The sequence below is a fragment of the Passer domesticus genome, chromosome 4 (assembly GCF_036417665.1).
Source record: "Passer domesticus isolate bPasDom1 chromosome 4, bPasDom1.hap1, whole genome shotgun sequence".
NCBI lineage: Eukaryota > Metazoa > Chordata > Aves > Passeriformes > Passeridae > Passer > Passer domesticus.
Window position 1 is genome coordinate 35,319,035 of NC_087477.1, and position 22,157 is coordinate 35,341,191.

General features: G+C 38.7%; 1 protein-coding gene across 2 annotated transcripts in view; it reads right to left on the reverse strand.

Moving 5' to 3' along the window:
• The window catches only part of PPP3CA (protein phosphatase 3 catalytic subunit alpha), a 170,552-nt gene that overhangs the window by 91,575 nt on the left and 56,820 nt on the right, over positions 1–22,157 (reverse strand). For both annotated transcript variants that reach the window (XM_064417072.1, XM_064417073.1), the window contains exon 2: positions 8,323–8,523. In XM_064417072.1, the coding sequence (XP_064273142.1) occupies positions 8,323–8,523 (201 nt within the window). The remainder of the gene's footprint in view (positions 1–8,322; positions 8,524–22,157) is intronic.

Genomic DNA, 22,157 nt, shown 5'->3' on the forward strand with positions numbered 1-22,157 from the left:
GACTCCTTTTCTTGATTTCTGTACTGCAGCCATTCTACAGCTGTTGCAGGTACAGTGTGATTAAGACCAAATCACTCCCCCTTTCAGCCTCACACATATATAAATCATGATTACATAATTATTTCATATTCAAACAAAATGGGGAACTCTGCTTTGTTCACCTGTGACTGGTAGATTTTTTATTTTCCAAGGGGGAAGGCAAACATAGGCTGGAATTTCCCTTTGCTTCCTTCTAGTTCTTACTCATTTCACTAGCTCCTCCATCCAAAAAGGACGGAAGGAGGAACATGGGTGGCTGTGATTTCAGCAGTGATCCCACTGCATTCCCACATCCCTTATTAATACAGACTACGACCTAAGACTGAGTTAAATTAACCAAAGTGAGAATCAAAAGGAGGAGTAACTGGGCAAAGCTAAGAGAACACAAAAGGCAAGAACAAAGGTTCACTCTTCTTAATGAGGATTACACAGTACAAGCATCATGGCTATTTTCAAAAAAGAACCCAAGTATCAAAGACCCAGTTCTAACTCAAGCTGTGCCACTGACTACAAAACTGCAAAGCAAGTAAAAACCCTGATTTACAAGTTTCAGAAAAATATTTGAGAAGCCATAATAAACAGCACTGCTATGATGTACTCTGTCTGCTTGGAATAGTCCTAGAAGAAATGCTAATGTGCTATACTGTGCTGTCAGTATTTACATGATGAACCACCCACACGCTAAATAAAAGATGGCAAGAACAAAGTCCTGAAGGCTTAGGTGTTTGCAAGCAGTTGTTTTTGTGTTTTTGCTGGTGGTTATTTTTTTAATCAATGCAATTTCTGTGCTGACTTGAAGCCCAAAATATATCTGATCTTCCATTTCACAGCATTAAATTAAGCTCTGTATTTGAAGGGAATCTCAGATTCTACAATTTCAGTTTGGCTTATTTGACTACAGTTTTGCACCAAATAAAGTGAACCATAGATAGATCATTTATAAGAACAACTGAGGAAGTTGTAAAGAATACCATCAGTAGTATCCACTGTCTTGGCAATAATGATAGATTTAAGCAGCTGCTACTAGAAAACATCAGCTCGGCCAAAATGTCAGATGCTAATGGCTGAAGCAGCTCAATTAAGCTACAAGACACAATTGCTTTGTTCTACCAGGGATACAGGCACACATATTTCAATCTATATCTGGAACCAACAGAAGCACTCAGGGAAGGAACAGATAAAAAAATCTGATTATACACAGCCTTACATCTTCACCTTCTTACAGAAGAATCAGATTTTATGCCACAAGTGATTTGATGCATTATGAGTTCTCAATAAAGCATGCAAAATAGCTGGAGTAGTGTCAGTTCTAATCAGCAACCCAAATAAAGGATCCAATCAAGTTCACTTTAGCTGTTCAACAGTATGCTTATGTGGTAAATTACTTTAAACATAAGTTTAAATGCAGGTTTTCTATAGTTTAATGACATTCAACAGTGATAACATAATGGAAAATAATTGTGCAATAGCAAACTGTATTTATGCTACATTGAGAAAAGAGGATATCTAACATATTTTAAAAAATTATGGCAAACATTTCTTCATAAAGTCTAATTAATTTGAGAAAGCATATCTGCTTTCTTCTTGCTGCTTCTGCTTTCTTCTTCTATCTGCTCTTATATAGTAAAAAAATGTAAAAACAACTGGACTATCATTTGTTTTCAAGATGGTACAAGAGTAGATGGTGCTATTAATACTTTCCCTTTCCTCCACTTCCCAGTTCCAACCTGTTCTGCTGAAATCTCATCTATGCAAATGAGACTGTGCATGGATATTAAGAAAGAAACAAGTTAAAGTTCACTTCAAACGTTACCTCACTCCAGGCAAAATTAACCTTCCTATGATGAAGGAGAATTAACTGCAGGCTACTAAATCTGAGAGTGAGACTAATTTGCAGAAATGTGCAAGTCTCAGGTGTTACTGGTAACACAGCAACTCAAACTGATATAGTCATACCAGGAGCATTTGCAACTCTCATGCATCTCCAAGATACAGAAAAGGAGTTGTAACCAGCATCCTGTCCTGAGGGCAGACTCCATCACATGCTCACTCTTAGTGCCACAAACAAAATTAAAGATGCTTTTTCAAGATAACTATACTAAATGTCCTATGGCAAACAAGGGAAAAGTCTAATTCTTGTCCACAAAAGTTGCAGGTATATAGGCTTCAAACCAGCAATTAAGCTTTAAGACTTGTGTGTCTGAAGACACCAACCATATAACACTTTACAATTTGATGATGTGATTTTTTTTCATGTCACATATGTAAAAATTTTAGTTTTACGTATTCTGAAAATTCAAGTTTCTTCAACAGTGATCACAGCACATAGGGTTTTTGAATTTTCCATTTATCTTAAACTGCTTCAAAGGTACAAGAAAAAAGAATCAGTTTAGTTTGACTCTCAGATTGGATCAGATCACCCACATGCATACTAAATTCAATGTAATTTTAAAATGCTATTCTCTTTTACTATAATGTGGGCATAAATACTTTTATTAACTCATCTTAGCATTGATCACTTTAGCTAGAAATTCTTGCTGTTTACAAAATTTTAGCTTGCACAGCACTAGCAACATAGTAATATTATTTCATGCTACCAAATGAGAGAAATTGGGCAAAGGAAAAATATATGTGGGACATGAAGAAAAATTCAGGCCCAGGACACCCTACTATTCCATGGAATAATGTACCGAGAGACTATCTGGAAGCCTCACAGATCATAAAGGCACATGCTGGCAAGAAAGGGCTTTCCCTCTAGTTTTTATGGACCTGTAACACACAAAAGCTTCCAAAGGTCACCCAAGTTCCCACACATTGATGAGAGGGAAATTCTAAATTGATTGAAATTAGAGGGAAACTCTAAATTGATGAGAGGGAAAAGGTTGTGCCTACAACCTTTTCCCTCTCATCAATTTAGAGTTTGAATTGTAAAAACTCTTGTGCACTCACAAAGACACAAACATTACAAGCAATTCAAGTATTTAAGTTGGATCTCCATAATGCTGTGGCATCAACCAAGACAATGGAATTTTTCACCCAAAGACCCCGCAATAATAGTGCAAGTGGGTGTATTTCCCCTTAGCATGCACAGGGTTAGTACTTCCAAACCTACAGGATACAAACACCCTACCTTACATTATGTGATGCAAAGGGAGTAGCAAGGAAGGCTCTGCAAACAACAGTGGTTTCCTTGCACCTACCACAGCCACAAACATGGGAGCTGCAAAAAACAGGACCAGTGGAGGAAAACAATATGGCCAAGGAGTTCTGCAGAGACTGAAACACTTTCTACACTACAAGAATAAGCCTTTATTCTGTCTTCCCCAATGTTCTCCTCTCTTCATCTACCAAGCTGTATGCACCTGGCAGTTCAGAAAGCTTTGCACACAGGCTAATAATGAAGCATGTGAAGGTTTAGAAAGAAAGTATATGCTGTTTTTACTTGTTTTCCATTTTTTTTCTAAGTGAAGGAGTAACAGATGCTGGGCCCTGTGCCTGTGCATAGCCCAGCTACAGCCACCAAGCCAGAAAGCACTGTCAGGGACACTGCTGGTGGGGCAGCCACACAAACAGAATTTTGAACATCCATACACAGACAGCTGCCTCAGTAATATTCATATATTATATTTCAGTACACATATTAAAAAGCACAGTTTATAAATGTATAGACATGATTTAGGTTTTAGTGTTCTTAAGTTTACTGGAGGACACTCTCATTAGTACTGATGGGCTAAACTAGCTAAAAGGACTGCACACTGAGCACAAAAAATGAGATATATCAAGTGTGACAAGAAAAAAGAGCACACGTTGATTACTTTAAAAATAGATTTTAACAGGGAAAAAAGACTTCTCTTAAAGCACCAATATATATCTTACAAGCTTATTCACTTGTGAATAAGTCATATGTGCAAGACGTATCATGCTATTTTCATTCCTATCTGTAAATCTAACAATGTCCTCAAGGAAAATAATCTAAAAAGTACAAACAAAGATGTGTAATGATAGATATTAGAGAAGACAGAGATTACATAAATATATCATTTTACAGTTCTAGGTCTATCCTGTAGTTATGTATGTCATTTAAGGAGGTAGATATTAGATCAGAAAGAGAAAGTCACCCATGCACTGAAGTCAAAGGGACACATGCTTGGCATGCAGTTAAGAATGGTCAGTAGCCAAGCAGCATATTTTAGATTTGGAAGAGAGAGCCCATAAAACCATGCAGTCAGTCATCATGCAAAGAAAGGGCAGTGTATATCACTCGCCCAAAATCACTCTGTATAGTAATAAACCTGTAATAAGGCTACTTAGTCAATCAAATCTGGCATTCCCAAGTGTACTTTGCAGTGTGACTTCAGTAAATATTGCCATCAGAGTGATTCAGGGATATACTTCCTTAGCTTTCTAGGAAAAAAAAAAAACCAAAAAAACCCAAAAAAACCCAACCAAACAAAAAAATCCCAAACATTAAAAATGAGCCAATTTCTCCAGGTGTCATTATACTGTTATGAACATAATACAGGACTGGAAATCCTGAGGCTGCCATAAAGACATTTGTCCACTGAACACCTGTAGTCTAGGGGTAGATCAACCTCATTAAACACACAAGCTTCAAATGAAGTCTGCATTTCTCCAAGTGAAAAGGTTACAGATGAAGTCAGTCAAAACAACATTGCCTCATCATTTCCCAGATGCAAGAAGAGTCCTGATAGCAGAGCACTTGGAGTCTCTTATTTCAGGCTCAGTTCATATTCCTACAGTGAGCAGCAGCCCAGTGGAACTGCAGGAACAGCTCACCGTGCCTGTAAGCCAGACCTGCAGTGAACTGTGCATGTGTGGAGCAAACAATGACAATTTGAGCTACGCTCACAAATGGGCTCATCAGGAATACTTCAAAAGGCTTATAGCCTTGCCAAATTTGAAAATAAAATGCATTAATTCAAATGGCAATCACATTGATGGTTCCAGCTAACCACAGATACAAAGTAAGTTTTATACACAAATGCAAAATAATTGATTGTGCATGTCACATTAAGGCTCTTTGCATGACTCACACCCAATTATCATTTTCTTGCTCAAATTCAGGCTTTGTATGTACCCACCTCATTGCACACATACACTTATAAACAGAACTTTGATACTTCTTCTGAGGACAATTTTCTCACCCCTTAAAATAAAAAAGTGAAATTTCATATGACTGGTTGGTTGCACAAGGTTTAAGAAAGAACTTTTCATATTCTTTAACACTTATCAAGTATATCACTCTAATAATCCACAACGTTATTACTTCTACAGTTACACTCTTCTATTTTTCTTCTTTTTGATGTTCACCATCTTATAAGCTAACAACAGGAATATATTTCTAAAATATGAATGCCTCTCCCACAAAGAATCCCATATTAGGGAGGCTTATTAGTGGTTTATGACTGTGATTCTTCAAAAAGATTGCTCCTCTTGTATTGAATCCTAAAATTTATTTTCTTATCCACTCTATCAGTGGTTTTGTTTGTTCTTCCCAATGCTTGAAAAAAGCTTTCCTCTATGGCATAGCTATTTCCTGACTGCCTGTGCACTGGGCACTTGCACTACATCATCAGTCAATTGATATTCTCTTTATCCAGTCACCTGCTGTCATAGTACTCATACAAAGAAAATTGTCAGGCCCACAACAACCATGCCTCACAAGCTTTCTCAACCTCCCCCTCACAATTTAAGTTCTTCCTTCTTTTGATGATCACTTTCATAACTACAGCTTTCATGTTTGTTCATACAGAAGATTAGCACTTTCTCAGCTACCCTGCTAACACGCATCAGGAGCCCAGCTTTCCTCTGCTGGCTTAAAAGAAAGTAGCTACCAGCCATGCTGAAGAATGCTGCAGTATCACAATCACTGCATGAGAAGAATTTCAAAGGCAGGAACAAAGCAAGGTGTAGGCTTAACTGAAAAAAGAATCAAAGACTTATATTATACAATGGGGTAAACTTCAGGAGATTAATCCCCAAAATATAATTCAGAACAATTCCAACACCTTCAAATGCATTTAAGAAAAAAATTGAAGAGAAAAATTAAAGAGAAAGAGAGAACATTAAATACAGGCTTATGGAGATCAGCTGGGACACAACACACCAGATCTGTCCTCCTACAGTCTACATCTCTAAATGGATTAAAAAAAACCGTAAAAATGACACCCAAAAAAAAAAATCCACAAAAAGGCAGAATTTTCTGTGTGTCTGACACTCAGTTACGGACAAGGGTATTGCACCTCTGCAATTTCTTCGATTTATCCTGAAGTGTCAAAAAAAATATATATCTGCAGAACTTTATTCTCAGTCAACTAAGGGCTCTTTTATTCATTCTGTTTTCTTTATTCATCCATGAGCTGCAACATGATTGACATCTTTTCCATCAGAACTGTACAGCAGCATGACAAGCTAATTATTACATAAAAAATGATACACATTTCCTCTCCAGGTCAAGCTACAACCCTCTAGTTGGATGTCATTTTTAAAATTACAAGCTTTAATAAATTGTGCATCATTCTAGTCCAGACCCTGCACTCAGCTTCAGAGGTTTCCAGAAAATGAAGGTTTTATTATTTCCATGTAGTTTTTGGTGACTGCTACCAGTGTTGCTAATAAAAACTGGTAACCCTTCGTCTGCAGTAAATCACTGTTTCTTGTACTTTTATTAGTGCTCTCAAGAAGCAAAAGTGATGAAAGGACCTGACTTCTTAAACCAGGTTTTATACTTTGGCTTAATAGTTTGAACTGGCTAGAATTAGGTATCTTTTTCCCTCCAGCTAACTTTCTATGCCACAGATCAATTAGTTGTCAAAAATGCATTCATATCTAGTAGCAACAACAAAATATGGGAGGACACACATTAGAGCAAGCAAATGCATTCATACATTCAGAATGCAGGCAGAGGCAGGAGACAATTAGAGAAGAAAATTCAAAAATAAGGCATTTCCTGAGGATTAATGAGTGGGTGGTAGTGTTTGATAGTCAAGGCAGGATGGGCTCTGCAACCAGCACAATTCATTAATCCCCCAGGCAACACAAACTGCTAATTTTTTTCTGCACTTCTTATTTTCCTTAACATCTAATTAAAATTTCCACTGAATCTGACACCATAATTCCCTCACAAAATCACAGAATGGTTTGGGTTGGAAGAGACCTTAAATACCATCTAGTTCCAACCCCTCCACCATTAGCTGGGCAAGTTCCACTGGCCCATGTTGCTCAAAGCCCCATCCAGCCTGGTCTTGAACACTTCCAGGGATGGAGCATCCACAACTTTTCTGGGCTTGTGCCTCACCACCCTCATAGTAAAGAATTTCTTCCTAATATCTCATCTAAACCTACCATCTATCGGTTTGAGGACATTTCCCACTGCCTTGTCACTGCTTTTGTAAGAATTCCCTCTTTCACTTTCCTGTAGGCCCCCTTCAGGTACTGGAAGGTGCTATATGGTCTTGCTGAGGCCTTTTCTTCTCCAGGCTAAACAGACCCAGATCTCTCAGCCTCTCTGCAGAGAAGAAGTGTTCCAGCACCCTGAGCATCTTTGTGGACCTCCTCTAGACTTGCTCCAACAGGTTCATCGGCTCCTTATGTCAGGAACCCCAAAGCAGGATGCAGCAGTCCAGGTGGGGTCTCCTCACCAGTGCAGAGGGGCTGGAAGAGAATCCCTTCCCTTGCTCTGCTGCCCATGCTGCTTTTGATGCAGCCCTGAACACAGCTGGCTTTCTGGGCTGCAAGTGCACATTGCCCAGACATGCTGAGTTTCTCATCCACCAAGATTTCTAAGTCCTTCTCATCACCTCTGCTCTCAGTCCATTGGGGTTTGGGATTGCCCCAAGCCATGTAAAGGTTCTTACACTTGGCCTTGCTGAACTTCATGACATCCAGAGCCCAATGCTGTCTGTATGTCTGAACAGTCCTTCTATGATAAATAACATCTATACAATTACATAATTAATACCTGATGCAAAAGGCCAGGTAACTTTTCACATTTCAGAAAATAGTTCTAATTTTCTCCTAAAGACTAAAAATGTTCCCTGCCTTAGAAAAAAACAGGTCTCAGCAGATGTAATCCTTTCCTTTAAATTTCAAGCTGCTTGATGGCCTCCATTATCCAGGGGTAGCAGACAAGGAGTGAATCAAGTATTGGAGAGGACAACTGATTTTCAAGCTGCCTTTCAGTGCCTTAGGAAGCCACACACACTTACCAAACATGTCCCAGCCAGTCACCACTCCTCTCCATCACCATAACTCCACACTAACCTGTGACAGGTGCATCTATGTCCAGCAAATTCTTTTCTTGGCGGAGAATCGAAGCTCCCTCTGTTATTATTCTCAAAGCAACGCTCTCTTCCAGTCTCCCTTCCTTCATAAGGTGTGCCTTTAAGATATCCACACGAGGTTTTCCATCATTATCAAACACTTCCTTAGCTGTGAGACGGTGGCTTGGAGGAAATGGGACAGCTAGATGAAAAAAAAAACCCAAAAAACAAAAAATATATGGTCACTTTATAGAAAAGCTTCTATTACTGACACATTTCAAAACACAACTCTGCTGCAGAACAACGTTACTAAAGATTTTCTACTGCCTCTTACAATTTGTGGTTTAAATCGTACATAGACTCCCAAAGATCCCATTAAATTGCATGTATTCTGCAAGATATATTATTCGCATGTGCAAAAAAAAATTAATGGTTACAAAAAATTGAGAGGAGTATTTAGGCCATAATTACAGGTAGGTACATCCAAGTAAATCCCCCAAAACATATGGGAATACCAGGGAAAGGAGGGAAAGAGTTTGAACTGCTCTGGTAGAAATATACAACATTAGCATTCCTTTCATTAACAGCGTGAAATGCACAAACAAGTGCAATATTTAATATCTGTGCATGGACATGCATAGATACACTCCAATTAAAGTTCTAAAACCAAGACAGAGCTCTCTCTAATGACTTTGGGTAGAGGGATGTAAGATGTTTTCCCTGTATAAGTAATAGCTTGCTGCACAAGGTACATCTGAAACCCACCAATGCTGAATACACCATTCCAGCACGGACAGGGCAGAGGATGCATCAGACTGAAGTTGGAAATAAATGGATACATTTATTTAAGCTTGTCTTGGCAACACGGCAGCAACCTGCATACTGTCCTCAAGTAAGGTCAGAGGCATAGACTTGTATGTTCCTGCTCTCCTGGGGCCAGCTGGAGCAAGAAGGCTCAGAGGTGATGCTGTCAGTTGCCAGGACGAGGCTGGAACATTATCCCAGCTTAACCCCCTTTCCCTCGCAGTTCAGTCAGAGTGGCATTAGGCAGTGCCCGCCTCATCAGCCACAGGGTAATTATCCTGATCCCTGCCACAGATGCAAGAGGGTCAGGTTGTTCCAGAGCTCCAAGCAGGGACAGGAGCTGGCCACAGGGCTGGTTTCAGCTGGTCACATCTGCAGTGCAATCCTGTTGCTGCCAAAGGGTGTTGTCCCCTGTGGAATATCTTACTGGCAGCTTCACCCCATCACAGGACATGAGACCCTAACACAGCAGATCAATATATCCGCTAGCTTCAGTTTTCTTCTAATTTCACCATCAGTGGACTGCAAAAACCCGTAACTCACACTCATTGTTAGTTCAAACCCAACACTCTTTCTCTTACGCTACCAGAAGTAACAGAACAGAAAATAAAATATTTCACCTTACATAGTTATTTTCCACTGATATTTTTGACACAAACAGCTTCAGAAAATGCCTTTCCCCCACCTCAATCTTGTTTTCGGTCCCTTTTGCTGGGACCATTCACTGAAATAATCTGGTGAGGTTTCTGAAATACACTGAAGCCTGACTGCTCTCAGACTTACAGGGCAAAAGATGAAAATGGTGAAAATTTATGAAATAAACAATTTATTATGCAACACAGAAAAGGAATAATCTTTTCTAAAAAACATAAGATGAATGATAGCTTAGCAGTTCTCCAAACCGCAGTCTTCTTTTTACAAAAACAAAACCCTGGAAGGCTACCTAGTCCTAATGATCCTGCATTTCCATCATGGAGGAAGGAGGAAAGGGAAAAGTTGGTACATATCTGCAATCACTTTGGCTGGAAGAAGCACATTCCATTAGCTTGCATTCCTTAGCAAGACAACAACCACTATTCCTCCTCAAAGGCATGATACTGCACAAACCTATGCAGTGCACCAGTACTTTGAGGTAACTACCATATATGCTAGAATGCTGAAAGGAGATTTTTACATTTATAAACGCAGAGCAAAACACAGATGCAATGACAATAGCAAACAAAAGCTTTGACATAAAACCCACTGGTACAGAAAAAAAAGACATATGCTGCAGCACTGTCAGAGTTCTGCAGGCAGAGTTCTAATAAAGATGTACCCGTACCTAATTAAAGAAAAAATATACTGTTCCAATAGCAGATGATTCATGATTAATTAGCAAAAACATGAGTGACTGAATAGACCACAAACTGCATCTTCCATTATGAGAATATTAATTTTGAATGTGCACATACACAGAGCTTCCACAGAAGAACAATGTAAGAAACAGTCACATTCATGCAGAAGTCAGTTAAACACCATTTTTACTAAGAACAGCCACAAATGCCTGTATCAACCAAAACCCTTTTATACATACAACAAATATTTAACTTCCATTGCTTTATAGAGAGCAATGTTACCATTTGAATACAAAGGAATCCATCTGTTTCTCCATTCCTTTTTTTCTGCTTTTTTAAACCTACTGTATTAGCATATATAAGAAAATAACAACGAATGCAATACACTTGACTCTTATGAGAACAAACCCTTGAATTTCAGCAGACACCAACTGTGCACACAGAACACACAACGAGGAAGAGCATGGAACTGGGAGGAGGCCACCAGGAAAAGGCAGAAAGAGGAAGGAGTGGGGGACTGGACTGCCAGCACCGAGCTCCTCGCCATGGCACAGGCCCAGGGGATGTTTTTGTAGAAACAGGCAGGAATCTGTATTAAGCAAAGGCCATAAAAAGGGGAGAGGCAATAAAATGTGCATCTACATATAGGAACTATTTTTAGAAGTTTAGTGACAAGTCTTACTACAAGACCACCACACAAGACTCATGCATGCCTAATCATAGTCTGTAAAACTTAAAACCTGGACTGGTGTCCATCTCATTTACATTACTTTCTTTATATTGCCATAAAAACAAACAAGTATTTGCCAAGTGAAATACTACCCTGGTGGTTTGGTCATAAAACATGGACCACAACCAAATGCAAAGAAACAAAGTTTAAAACCCTTGACCTCAGCCTGTCAGTAACATTCTCCTGAGATCCAAAAGCACAAGAAAACTCTCTTTAACCATTTACTAATGAGGATTTTTCCACTTGTGCTTTCAGGTCTCTTGAGCATGTTCCAGCAAATGGAGGAAAAGATCAACCTGTTCTTTTACTGTTCTTGCAGGCTCCTGCAAAACCCATCTCATTGCTAACACAGCCACTGCAAAGGTCAGACATCGTTACTGTTTCTCTCAAATATTAAGCAGCCGCTCTGGAACAAATAAATAAACCATAAAGAGCTCTGCTTAATTAGAGTGGACCATGTGCGCATGCATAAATAAAATACAAGCATGTGGCAAAGCAAGCATTATTTTGTTTATATATTATTCATTTTAAAATGAAGCTGTACACTAAATTAATACTCTCAGAGGAGGCTGCCCATAAGAAAAACTCTTTCATCAATGTTTAAGTTCCCAAATTATTTCCCCCTGTAATGTTTGTCCTATAATTTTATGTAACTTATGCTGCATGGCTGTACATAGCTATAGCACACCATGCTTTCATGATAAATATACGTTTGCTTTTTTACTTGTAAGGAAAACACACCAATAACATCTGCTAACATCTCAATAACCCAATGCACTGCATTTGTCTGACAGCAATTTGCAATTCTCCATTTTGAGAAACATTTGCACTACAGCCATGCCTAGAGCACAAATTATTAAACACACTGACACTTATGCCACAGGTGCAAAAAAGATTAAAAGGTCACTCTGCAGCTTTGGGTTTTTTACATCTACTTCTCCATAACCTTCAGACTCAGTATGCATAAAAGTTTCCTAAAAATAAGGTAAAAATAATCTCCGGAACTCCAACAAAACTGTATTTTTTAAAAACAGGAACATTTTTAATAGTTAACTAACAGGTTTTGCAGTCTAACTTTGAAAATCTACATGCATTTTATTATGTATTTGAACATATGGCATATTCTTGAGCATTCCTGTTGACCAATAACACCCATAGTGGAGTTTTTACTATTTAATTGAAGTTCTGCATTTCTGCACCACATTGGGTCTGACAAAACCTATGCAGCAACACAAAGCCGCAGCCGAAGATCAACTTTTCAACCTAAAGACATGAGTTCAACATTACCTAATTCCTGTGCAGTTGCCTATGAATTCTGGTTTACTTGGTTTCTATGAACCTAAGGGAGAAGAAACTATGACTTTTTTCTTTCAAGCAGTCTACTTAATTCAGGTGACAGACTGAAACAAGATGAGTCACTGCCATCCACAGCTGCTAAAGGGGAACAGGGCGAAACCCCCAGGCAGTGCAGGGCTCACCAAAGCAGTGGAAAAAGGAAAGGGAACTGCCAAAGATGCTCAGCCATGCAAGACATGGAATTCTCATGTGACAAACATCCCCCCTCAACAGATTTCCTCAGGCACCACATGGATAATGCTTTCATCTCCATACACAAGTTTTCTGGAGACAGATTCAACCATTCCAACACATTGAATTGCTGTGATCTCTTTTTTAACCTGCATATTACTTCCTTAGCAGGTATTTCTTTAGGACTACCATACAGAAAGTTGAGTTATTCAGAAGACAAAATTTCTTTTCAATATAAAATTTTGTACTATAGCATTCATACCATGTGCTAGTTCTTATTAGCTTTCTGTGTACTTGGCAGGGAAATATGCCTACACCTGATAAAAAAAAGTCCAATTATTTTTATGACAGCTAAAGAGCCAAACCAAAATCATCTCAGTGGAGCTAAAAGTGGAACACATGTTCTGATGTTTTCTAACAAAAACTATCAGGTTTCATTTTACATTAGCTACTGTCATTAGAGTAGGCACTGGAATTGGCAATCTCTCTCTAAAAGATCAAGCTTTCACCTGCTATTTTAAGACATGACGTATTTGAGGACTGTTTTTACTAAATCTGCTCACCAGATGGTGAAAGTGTTGGAAATTAGAATCTGGAAAATAAATCTACAGTATAAAATAAGAAGCAGCTATGAGGATTCCTATAGAAATTTAGCATTAATTTTTCTTCATTGCCAACCAGTTCTTGCAGTGTAATCAGAAGAGCTCACAACCATATTTGCTAAAAGACATAACTAAATTAACATCAGTTATGAGCAAGGCACTTTGCTTCACAGAAAGCTGAGGTTTTCACTGGGCAAGCCAGTCAATACTGCAAAAAGAAAGAAAGAGTCCATCAAAAAGAATGTTACATGAAGACACCTTTAAGTAACAGCACCTGTACGTGTACGTGAACTGAATTGGGAGCAGACAAGAGAGTCATACCTCAACAAAGCCCACATATACCAAATTTAGAGAGAAAAGAGAAAGGAGTTCCTTTCACAGATATCTCAGCTGACAACATGGAAAACAGGCCATGTGACATGAGGCAATAACACCTGTGGCCTAGAAAAAACAGAAGGTACTACAGGTTGGCAAGGAAACTGCTTCTCACAAGACTGAGATAAGCCATGCTAGCATTATTTTTTGATGAACAAAAGCTCTATAAAAAAACTATAAAAATTTTAAAAAGAAACAAAAGACATTTCATCAAATATGCCAGTTCCAATGACTATTTTTAATATATTCTGACACTTCTGTCATAACTGGGGAACATAATAGCAAAGACAAAATTGCCTCAGAGAAGGGTGCCTAACTTTGGACAAAAGCTGTGACAGGACAGTGTTTGTAAAAGGAAGGGCTGTGTCAACCATATACTGATCCCAACATACTGCCAGGTTGTTTCCAGGCAGTAAGGCTGTGGTGTTCTAATGAGTAGGCTTCACTCCTCTAGTGAAATGTCCCACTCTAAGGCAACCCATTCCAGCACACTACAAGCAGTCCTCATGCAGCATAACTCTATGATACCTCAGGAAGCACAAGACCTTTACAGGATCTGAGCCTCAAATTTAAAAGGGAAGGATGAAGTCTCACCCTGTGCACCTTGTTACTTCACAGGAGGGCGCTGCCTCTGACCAGCTGTGGAGCTGGGACTTACTTGCACACTGTGCCACAAGCTATGTCAGTACATCTCAGCCATACAGATAGGTTTTTGACAGGATCATCTCTCAAGTGCCTCTGCCATTTTAATTAACACAGAGGGATCTTTTTGCACGAGTGGCACAGCAGAAAGGAAGGACAACAGAAGTCACCATTAACTTGGACCAACAGAAGGGGGATGAAATCCTGTCATTTCTGTCTAATTACCAAGCTGAAGTACGATGGGTTGCCCCTGGGTGGATGCCAGGTGCCTGTACTTACAGGATGAAAGGCTAGAGCACTACCACATCCCACCACTTCAGGAATTGCTATGGCCTTTTCATGGCATCACTGGCCTCCTCCACAATATACAGTAGCTAAATAAGAAAAGTATATAACAATGCTTTTCAGAACTCTTTAAAAGAGCATAACCAATCTCCTTGTAAACTCAGGTCAAATCATACTTGGAAAGAATCACTGTAAGTAGCTACGTCACCTTCTGTCACTTAAAAAATCTATTAAAAACAACACTCACTACTTTTGGATTTGATTTTCTTTATGTTCACCTCAGGAAGCTTTAAAACCCTTTAGAAGATTTTACACAAAGAGGTTCTTCCAAGAGGTTAGAGCCCATTATTCTTACTCTGGGCTCAAAGGAAGAATAGTTATAAGAACCACCAAGGCCTGGATAAACACACAAGATTCCCTTGGTGGTTTGACCCTTGACTGCTGAGTTGATTGACATGTACCCATCTCAACCATTCTGAACAGTTTTGTAATAAATTGTAGCATTGATATGAGCAACATAGATAAATGTACATCTCTGTAACAAGCCAAATCTAACTCGAATTTTCAATCATTATCAAACAATTAGCAGTAAAACTGGTTTTCAGTTTTTCAGAAAAAGTCAAGAGAAAAAAATACATCAGAACTTTTCCAGAATTTACAGGCAACGGACAGATCAGAGAGCATAGGAGCCCTAAGGACCTTGGAGGAGGTACAGGCTGGAAAGGGGAAGGGAAGGAGGTACACCTTAAAAGAAACTGCAAGAAAGAAAAGCCTCCTAATTCAAAGAAATGGGTCTGTATGAATTATCAAATTCTAGTGTACATGGTTATACACTGGCAGCATTCCCAGAGTATCTTTTAGCCAACTACTGTAATAAACAAACAAATCCTATCAGTCTTAAAGAGAACAAAACACACATCCCTATAAAATATTACAAAAGAGTATTCTTTCCTTGTGTTTCAGATTGTATGCAAGTATCTCTGACATTTACGATCCACTCTTGTCCACAGTTCATGGATAAAAAATCAACTACAATATAAAGTGGAGAGGAAAAATTCAGTTCAATAGGAAACATTCCCAGTTAGGACCAACACATACAGTAAAAACTGGAAAATGTGATCGTAGCTTCCTGGCCTCATCAGAAAAGTTTGTTTTTCTACTTTGTTACACCCAAGTTTTTCCATAGGCCCTTGAACTAAATACTGTTGAGCTTTGTTTTTATTAGCTTTTGGAACAGAGAACAATAATTACCCAGAGTTTAAATTCCTTTATGAGAACAATTCATTTGGAGAAAATAGTCAGGGGAAAAAGAACCCTGTAACAATGGAAAATACCAAAGGTCTTCCAAGACTCAGATAAGAAATCAGGCACAGTCCTCCATCCCCCAAAATACTTGAGTGATGGATAATTTCTTTTCTATGGTAAAGCTTCACTATTGTTCCTAATTGGAGGCAATTAGGAAGTGATTGCACTTGAAATTATTTCAATCTACAGGGGAAAAAAACCCAAACAATCAATTCTAGGACCTGGAAAATCTTCAGGTATCAATACAAATTTATGGCACAATTTTCTTCTGATTTTTTTGGTTCAACTTCAGTCAGTTGACACTATCAAATTTCAGTCTCTTATATAGCAAAGGTAGCTAAAAGAGGGACTGCAAATAATCCCTCACCTACTAAACAGAATTCCCTCTCCAACCTTCTGAGCATAATGAGGTACCTTTACCAAATTTCATCAGAAATCAGCTTGACTTTAAGGACTAACTCAAAGTTTCTAGTGACATGAAAAAGGGCAGAAAGAAAACAACATTTCCTTTCCAAAGCTGCTCTCTCAGGGCAAGGTTTAAATACAACCAAGATTTAGCTTCCAAAAATTGACCACTGTACACAGCCTGGCACTTGTCAGGCAAATCTGTTAAACCAAGTCATAGACTCATAGAATGCTTTGGGCTGGAAAGAACCTTAAACAGCATCAAGTTCCAACCCCTCTGCAATGGGCAGGGACACCTTCCACTAGACCAGGTTGCTCAGAGCTCCATCCAGCTTGGCCCTGAACTCCTAAAAGGAGAGATGAGTAAGTGCAAGTAAAGCAGCCTTTATGTGGAGATATTCTGTTTCCTAACACTCCTTAAATGCCACAATACAGAAATTGCTCACTTAAATGTCAGCCTGCAGAGGTTGATTCCTGGAACAAGAAACACCAGCACATCTCTGGCTGCTACAAGAAAGCTCACTGGGCAGAGGAAATGAAAATTCCTACTAGCATTACTAAGTAATAGCTTAAAAAATACACTCCACATTTCAAATTTAAGGCTATTTGGCACCTAGCAATTGGTAACTTTCCATGCAGCCTAAGGACAAAGGACAAAGACAAGGGGGGAGGGATGCAGACCAAGGTACTTTACTGCCATGCTGACCAAACGACTTGCAAGTAGCATCTTGGAATCATGTAAGTTTTATTTTATTTGAAATTTTTTTTAAAAGCAGTTTTGGGGGAAACAAACAAATAAAAAACTCCAACACCTTACCTAAGTGAATAAATATCAGGATGTGAAAAACATTTAAAACATTAATATCTGAACTATGTCCTAGGAACTAAATCAAAAAGACATGCTGGCCTGTAAATGTTAACCTGGTTTATTATTTTGCTGATCATGAGGCATGCTGTAAGTAGCAGATATACACCAACACCTCATAAATCAGTTAGACAAGTCTAAGGAACAAGCTTTACAAATATAACTATGTATAAGGACCAAGTGTAGCTGGAGCCAAACTGACCTTAAGAAGAAGCTGAAAATAGCAGTTGATGTGTGGGTGTTTTGTCTGTTTCAGGTTTTGTTTGAATTTTGGGTTGTTTTTTTTTTTTTTAGTCCCAAAGAGCTTTGCTTATTTAGTAGCATTCTAGCCCTTGACAGCAGTTTTAAATCAGCATACTTCTGTATGGATGAATCTATACTGACTCACACTAGTTTAAGATGTACAAGGAACTGGCCAAACTCTGCACATACTAGTGTGAAAAACAATTTCAGAATTCCACTGAAACTGAATTCTGCTTGTTCAGCCATAATCAAAAGACAGGAAACACACACACCTTAAAAAAACCTGCACCTGATGATATAATAAAAATAATTTGTACTAGGCTACATGTATTATTGATTCAAAAACAGCCCCTTCTTATTCAGGTCATACACCTGGAAAAACAGAAACATAAAGAGGTACTAGTCATTTTTTTTTCCCATGCAGTTTAATGTCTAGATACCAACTAGCTGTCACAGCACAGTTTGGCTTTGTCTGCATTAGGGTTTGGGGACACACACTTCATGTTACACAAAGTCATATTTTAAACAAACAAACAAAATCTCCATCTCAGTTTTCACTATACGCACTGAGTTGAAATGGCTGGTTTCTCCTTGAACTCAGCAAATGCTTAGTACAATTTGTTTCTTCTTGCCTGTTATCAGAGATAGGCTTGCCACTCCAAACTCATACCCCAGTTCGAACTAGAACATTACATAGGGGAATTCAACCCTTCAGTTTACAGAAGGGGCATAAGCAGAAGGCAAAGTCAGCCCTCCACAGGCCCTGTAAGCAATGGTGCCATTCTCTCCTGATGAAAAGAATTCAAACTCTTCCATGAGACTGTTATAAATAGTTTCGTATACAACTTGTTCTTCTTCCAACATGCTCAAAGGACTAATTTCCCTGTGCTGTTATTAGAGTTCACATAGATCAATACTAAAGATTATGGACCATATTCACCACTGTGCTATGCGGTAATGCCATTAAACAAATATCCTTTCTAATCCAGCATTAACAGATCACACTGAGCTTTGAAACTGGGTTCAGCCTGCTCACAGTGTCTAAATAAAACTTCCCAAACCAAACCCAGTGACACTGACATTAATCTCAAGCAATGTGGCTGTGAATCAGCCCTGGTATTTTTGTTTGGTTTTCATGGCTTGCCTCTACCAGCACTTGTATCACGGAACATCTGCATGGAACTTCTGCCTTGGACTCATCATCAAAGCACATTTATTTCCATCAACTAACCTGGACTTCTGTAAAAAGTTGTACTGATTTTAAAAGTAACACTAGTAGAATTTGTAAGAAAAAAATAACATTTTTAAAAGGCAAGTTTTTGTTGATTGGGACATTATGTAGTTTGATTGGCACTTTTTTAAAACTGTTTTTCTTTTTTTTTTTCCTCAGTACATGTGGCAGCAATAGTCTCAAAGCTCTCAGTAAAAGCTTCTAGTCCTGTATCTAAAAGGATATTTAACCCAAATCCTCCTTTTATACATTATAGATGCTTTTATATCTTTTGTAAACCATATCTTCCCTCAAATCTCAATTGCTGCTTAATAAATGTTAAGATAAAAATAAATCTGTCTAAATTTACCATTTTGCTCATACTCTCTGAAACATCCTGTTCTTAAGCTGAACATTGGAGTTTAAAAAAAAAGAGCTTAATGAAGCAGTGAGAGAACCAGACACCTGTGCTTTATTCCCAGATCTGTTGTGTAAAAGCATTTTTTTTTTGCCAGTAACTAAACATACAGAACACACAGAAAAAGCTCAGCACTGGGGTGCTCAGTTCAGTCATGCACCATTGTGTGCTGGTCATGGTGCCTCTGTGTGATGCTTCTATGAAGGCCAGCACAGCACAACAGCACACTTTCCCACCGCCCCCCCCCTCAAAAAAAAAAGGTCATAGAAGGAACACAGTTACCAGAGAGACACCAGGAAAATGGGACTCTCTCATTTGCTAATGGTGAGGTGCCATCAGGCACTCTCAGTCACATCTTGGGTCTCAAATCCTTTAATGCAGAACAAGCCACTGTTATTTCAAACCAAGATCAAAAGAGATTTCAATCAGCCACTTACCCAGTGAAGTGCTGGCTGAAAGACCTTAGCTCAAAATACCATCTTCCTCTACCTTAACCAACATGAAAATATTTTTCCACAGATGACTCAAAAGCCATGGATCAGACAGCAAGAAAGGAAATGTGATGCTGCAGCCTAGGCAGCTGTGCAGGGAAACTAAACTCATGTCTTTGGCTACAAAGACCACTTGCACATTTGACATTCACTGGCTCCCTAGAGCCAGTAAAAATGGCCTCATCTGTTGCAGGGTCAGCAATTTTGATGTCAACATTCCCCTACTGCATGAATATTTTTTTTTTCTGGTCCTAAGGAATCCAAATTTTTCTTTTACACTAAGCAGTTAACTTTTTGAGACAAGCTAATGACACTCTTTTTTCCTCCAGGAAGAAGTAACAAGAGTATTAGTGCACCTTCCCAGAGGTAAGAATTTACCCTTCCTTGAACTCAAGTTTTTTCCAGCCTGAGATGAAAGTATGGCTACAAGATTAAGGGGGGACAAGAACAGAGGGACAACTGAAAGAAGCACCAACTGCAGGTTTTTGCTGCAACATGGCAATATTAGTATCAATAGAAATTAGTATTAAAAATGAATATTTGCACAAATAAATTAAGATACTTTTCACATAAGGAACCATAAAAAGCAAAAGCAGAAAACAGGATTCAACTGCTCTAAAAAATAACTCAAGTTTCTCAGATTTCTGCTTATACATGAAAGTAAGGACCATGAGCCAGAGGAGAAGCCTCAGATGGTATTTATCATGGAAATATATAAATTGGTCCATTCACTAATGGATTGCAAATGACATGACACAGCCTACACATTTCACTGGTTCTTAATCTAAATCCATTAACTCACTGTATTATCATGAGATGAGCCTACCTGTAAGGCTCATCAGAATTTTTTTATTAAATTACCTTAGCAAGAAACAGGACTTTACCTGTGTCATATATCACTATATTGACATTACTGATCTACTATTATAATGAAGGAAAGCAGGACCTGGAGAAACATGCCATAATCACAACTTAGCACCAAAATCCATCTGGCACCCATGATCCGTGATGTGCCGCTTGGCTTTTCTCACTCAAAGTGCTGCACTGTTCTGTTTTGCTAGATGCATTACTTCATTTCATCATCCTGACTCAAGGAAAACAGTTCTGACTTAAGTGGAACACGGGGTTGGTTTCCTTCAAATAGATTCAGATATCTAGTTCCTGCTACTAGCAAATCAAAGCAGCCTCTTTCCAAGAGCACGGTCACTTCTCATGCTGAGCAATGGGCTTGCACTAAGCATCTAATAATGACCTGCAGAGAAAAGGCACATTTCATGAACCAAATGATAGAGTACAAGGACAGAGAATTCACTGTTCTTGCTTCATGCAGATCTCCCACTGTTACAAGAGAGGCCTCAGGAAGGTCAGAGATGCTCAGGGAAAAGAACACTTTCTAGCTTAAACAAGCAGTGGGAAACAAAAAATGTTTCAGGTGCACAACACTACCCAAAACAGATCTGTAACTGCACACACAAGACTTTCTCCTGTTTGCTCCACTCTTCTGCAGTTTTATTTAACTATTTGAATAAAGCCTAAGGAAGCAATGATCAATAAAACTACTTCTCACAGACTTCTACACAAAACCATCTCCAAGACCTGTGATACTGCTGGCCTCCAAAATCAAATGGAGTAACAATATCAACGTAAAAATGGATAATTCCCAAGGCATTCAAAATTTAGGCATATTTAGGGGTTTAGGACTGTCTCCTCTTGCATTCTGTTTTAAAAGCAAATTTCTAATGCAGTACACATTCAAAACCCCTGGCAGTGTCTCACTGGGTTGTAAGCTCAATTGGTGGAAGGCAGTCAAAATCTTTGCCTTAGTGAGCTGAAAAGTACGTGGCAATTTGCACAGCCAGTATCACTTCTTTTTGTCTCCCATGTTGTGACCAAGGCAACAGTTACTCTGGGGACCAGCGTAACAAAAGGAAGAGCCTTTACAATATGCAGAGGTATCCCAAACTGAGCAATGTGCCTTACACATTTCCTATAGCAGGAGGTTTTGTGGAGGGTTTTTTGAAATACATTCAGCCCTGCACCATTAAAATAATTGCAAAAATTACAGTGATTACACTTCGTGAAGTGATTTCTAACTTGTTACTTTGCACCATTTGCAGCAAAAGCATTAGTACTGGTATGGAAGACAGAGACAGCACACAGATATGAAGTATTTAACACTCATCTACACACAATCATTCTAAACAAAACTCTCTGATATGTTTTGTATTTAACAGACAATCTATCAAGGAAATAATACACACCACGGTGGTACCAAGACAGACTGCTGATGGCCTTGTTACACATTCTTACATGTTTAATAATAAAGGAGTGAATTATGATTACAGAAACTGAAATGAACTTAAATACTCACCAGCCTGTGTTTGCATGCACACAAGTGAAAACTCTACAGATTACAGACTTCATCTTTTAAAGCTATACAGAACTAGAAAGAAGTACCAAAGGATGCACTGACTTGTATTTCCTTTTCACACAAAAACAATCCACACCGCGCTCAGCTGAAAAAGTTAAAATGCTTTTCCGGGTTTGCTGACAGTCATGTTACACTGCATTGGTGTGAACAATTGGTCACTTTTGACAGT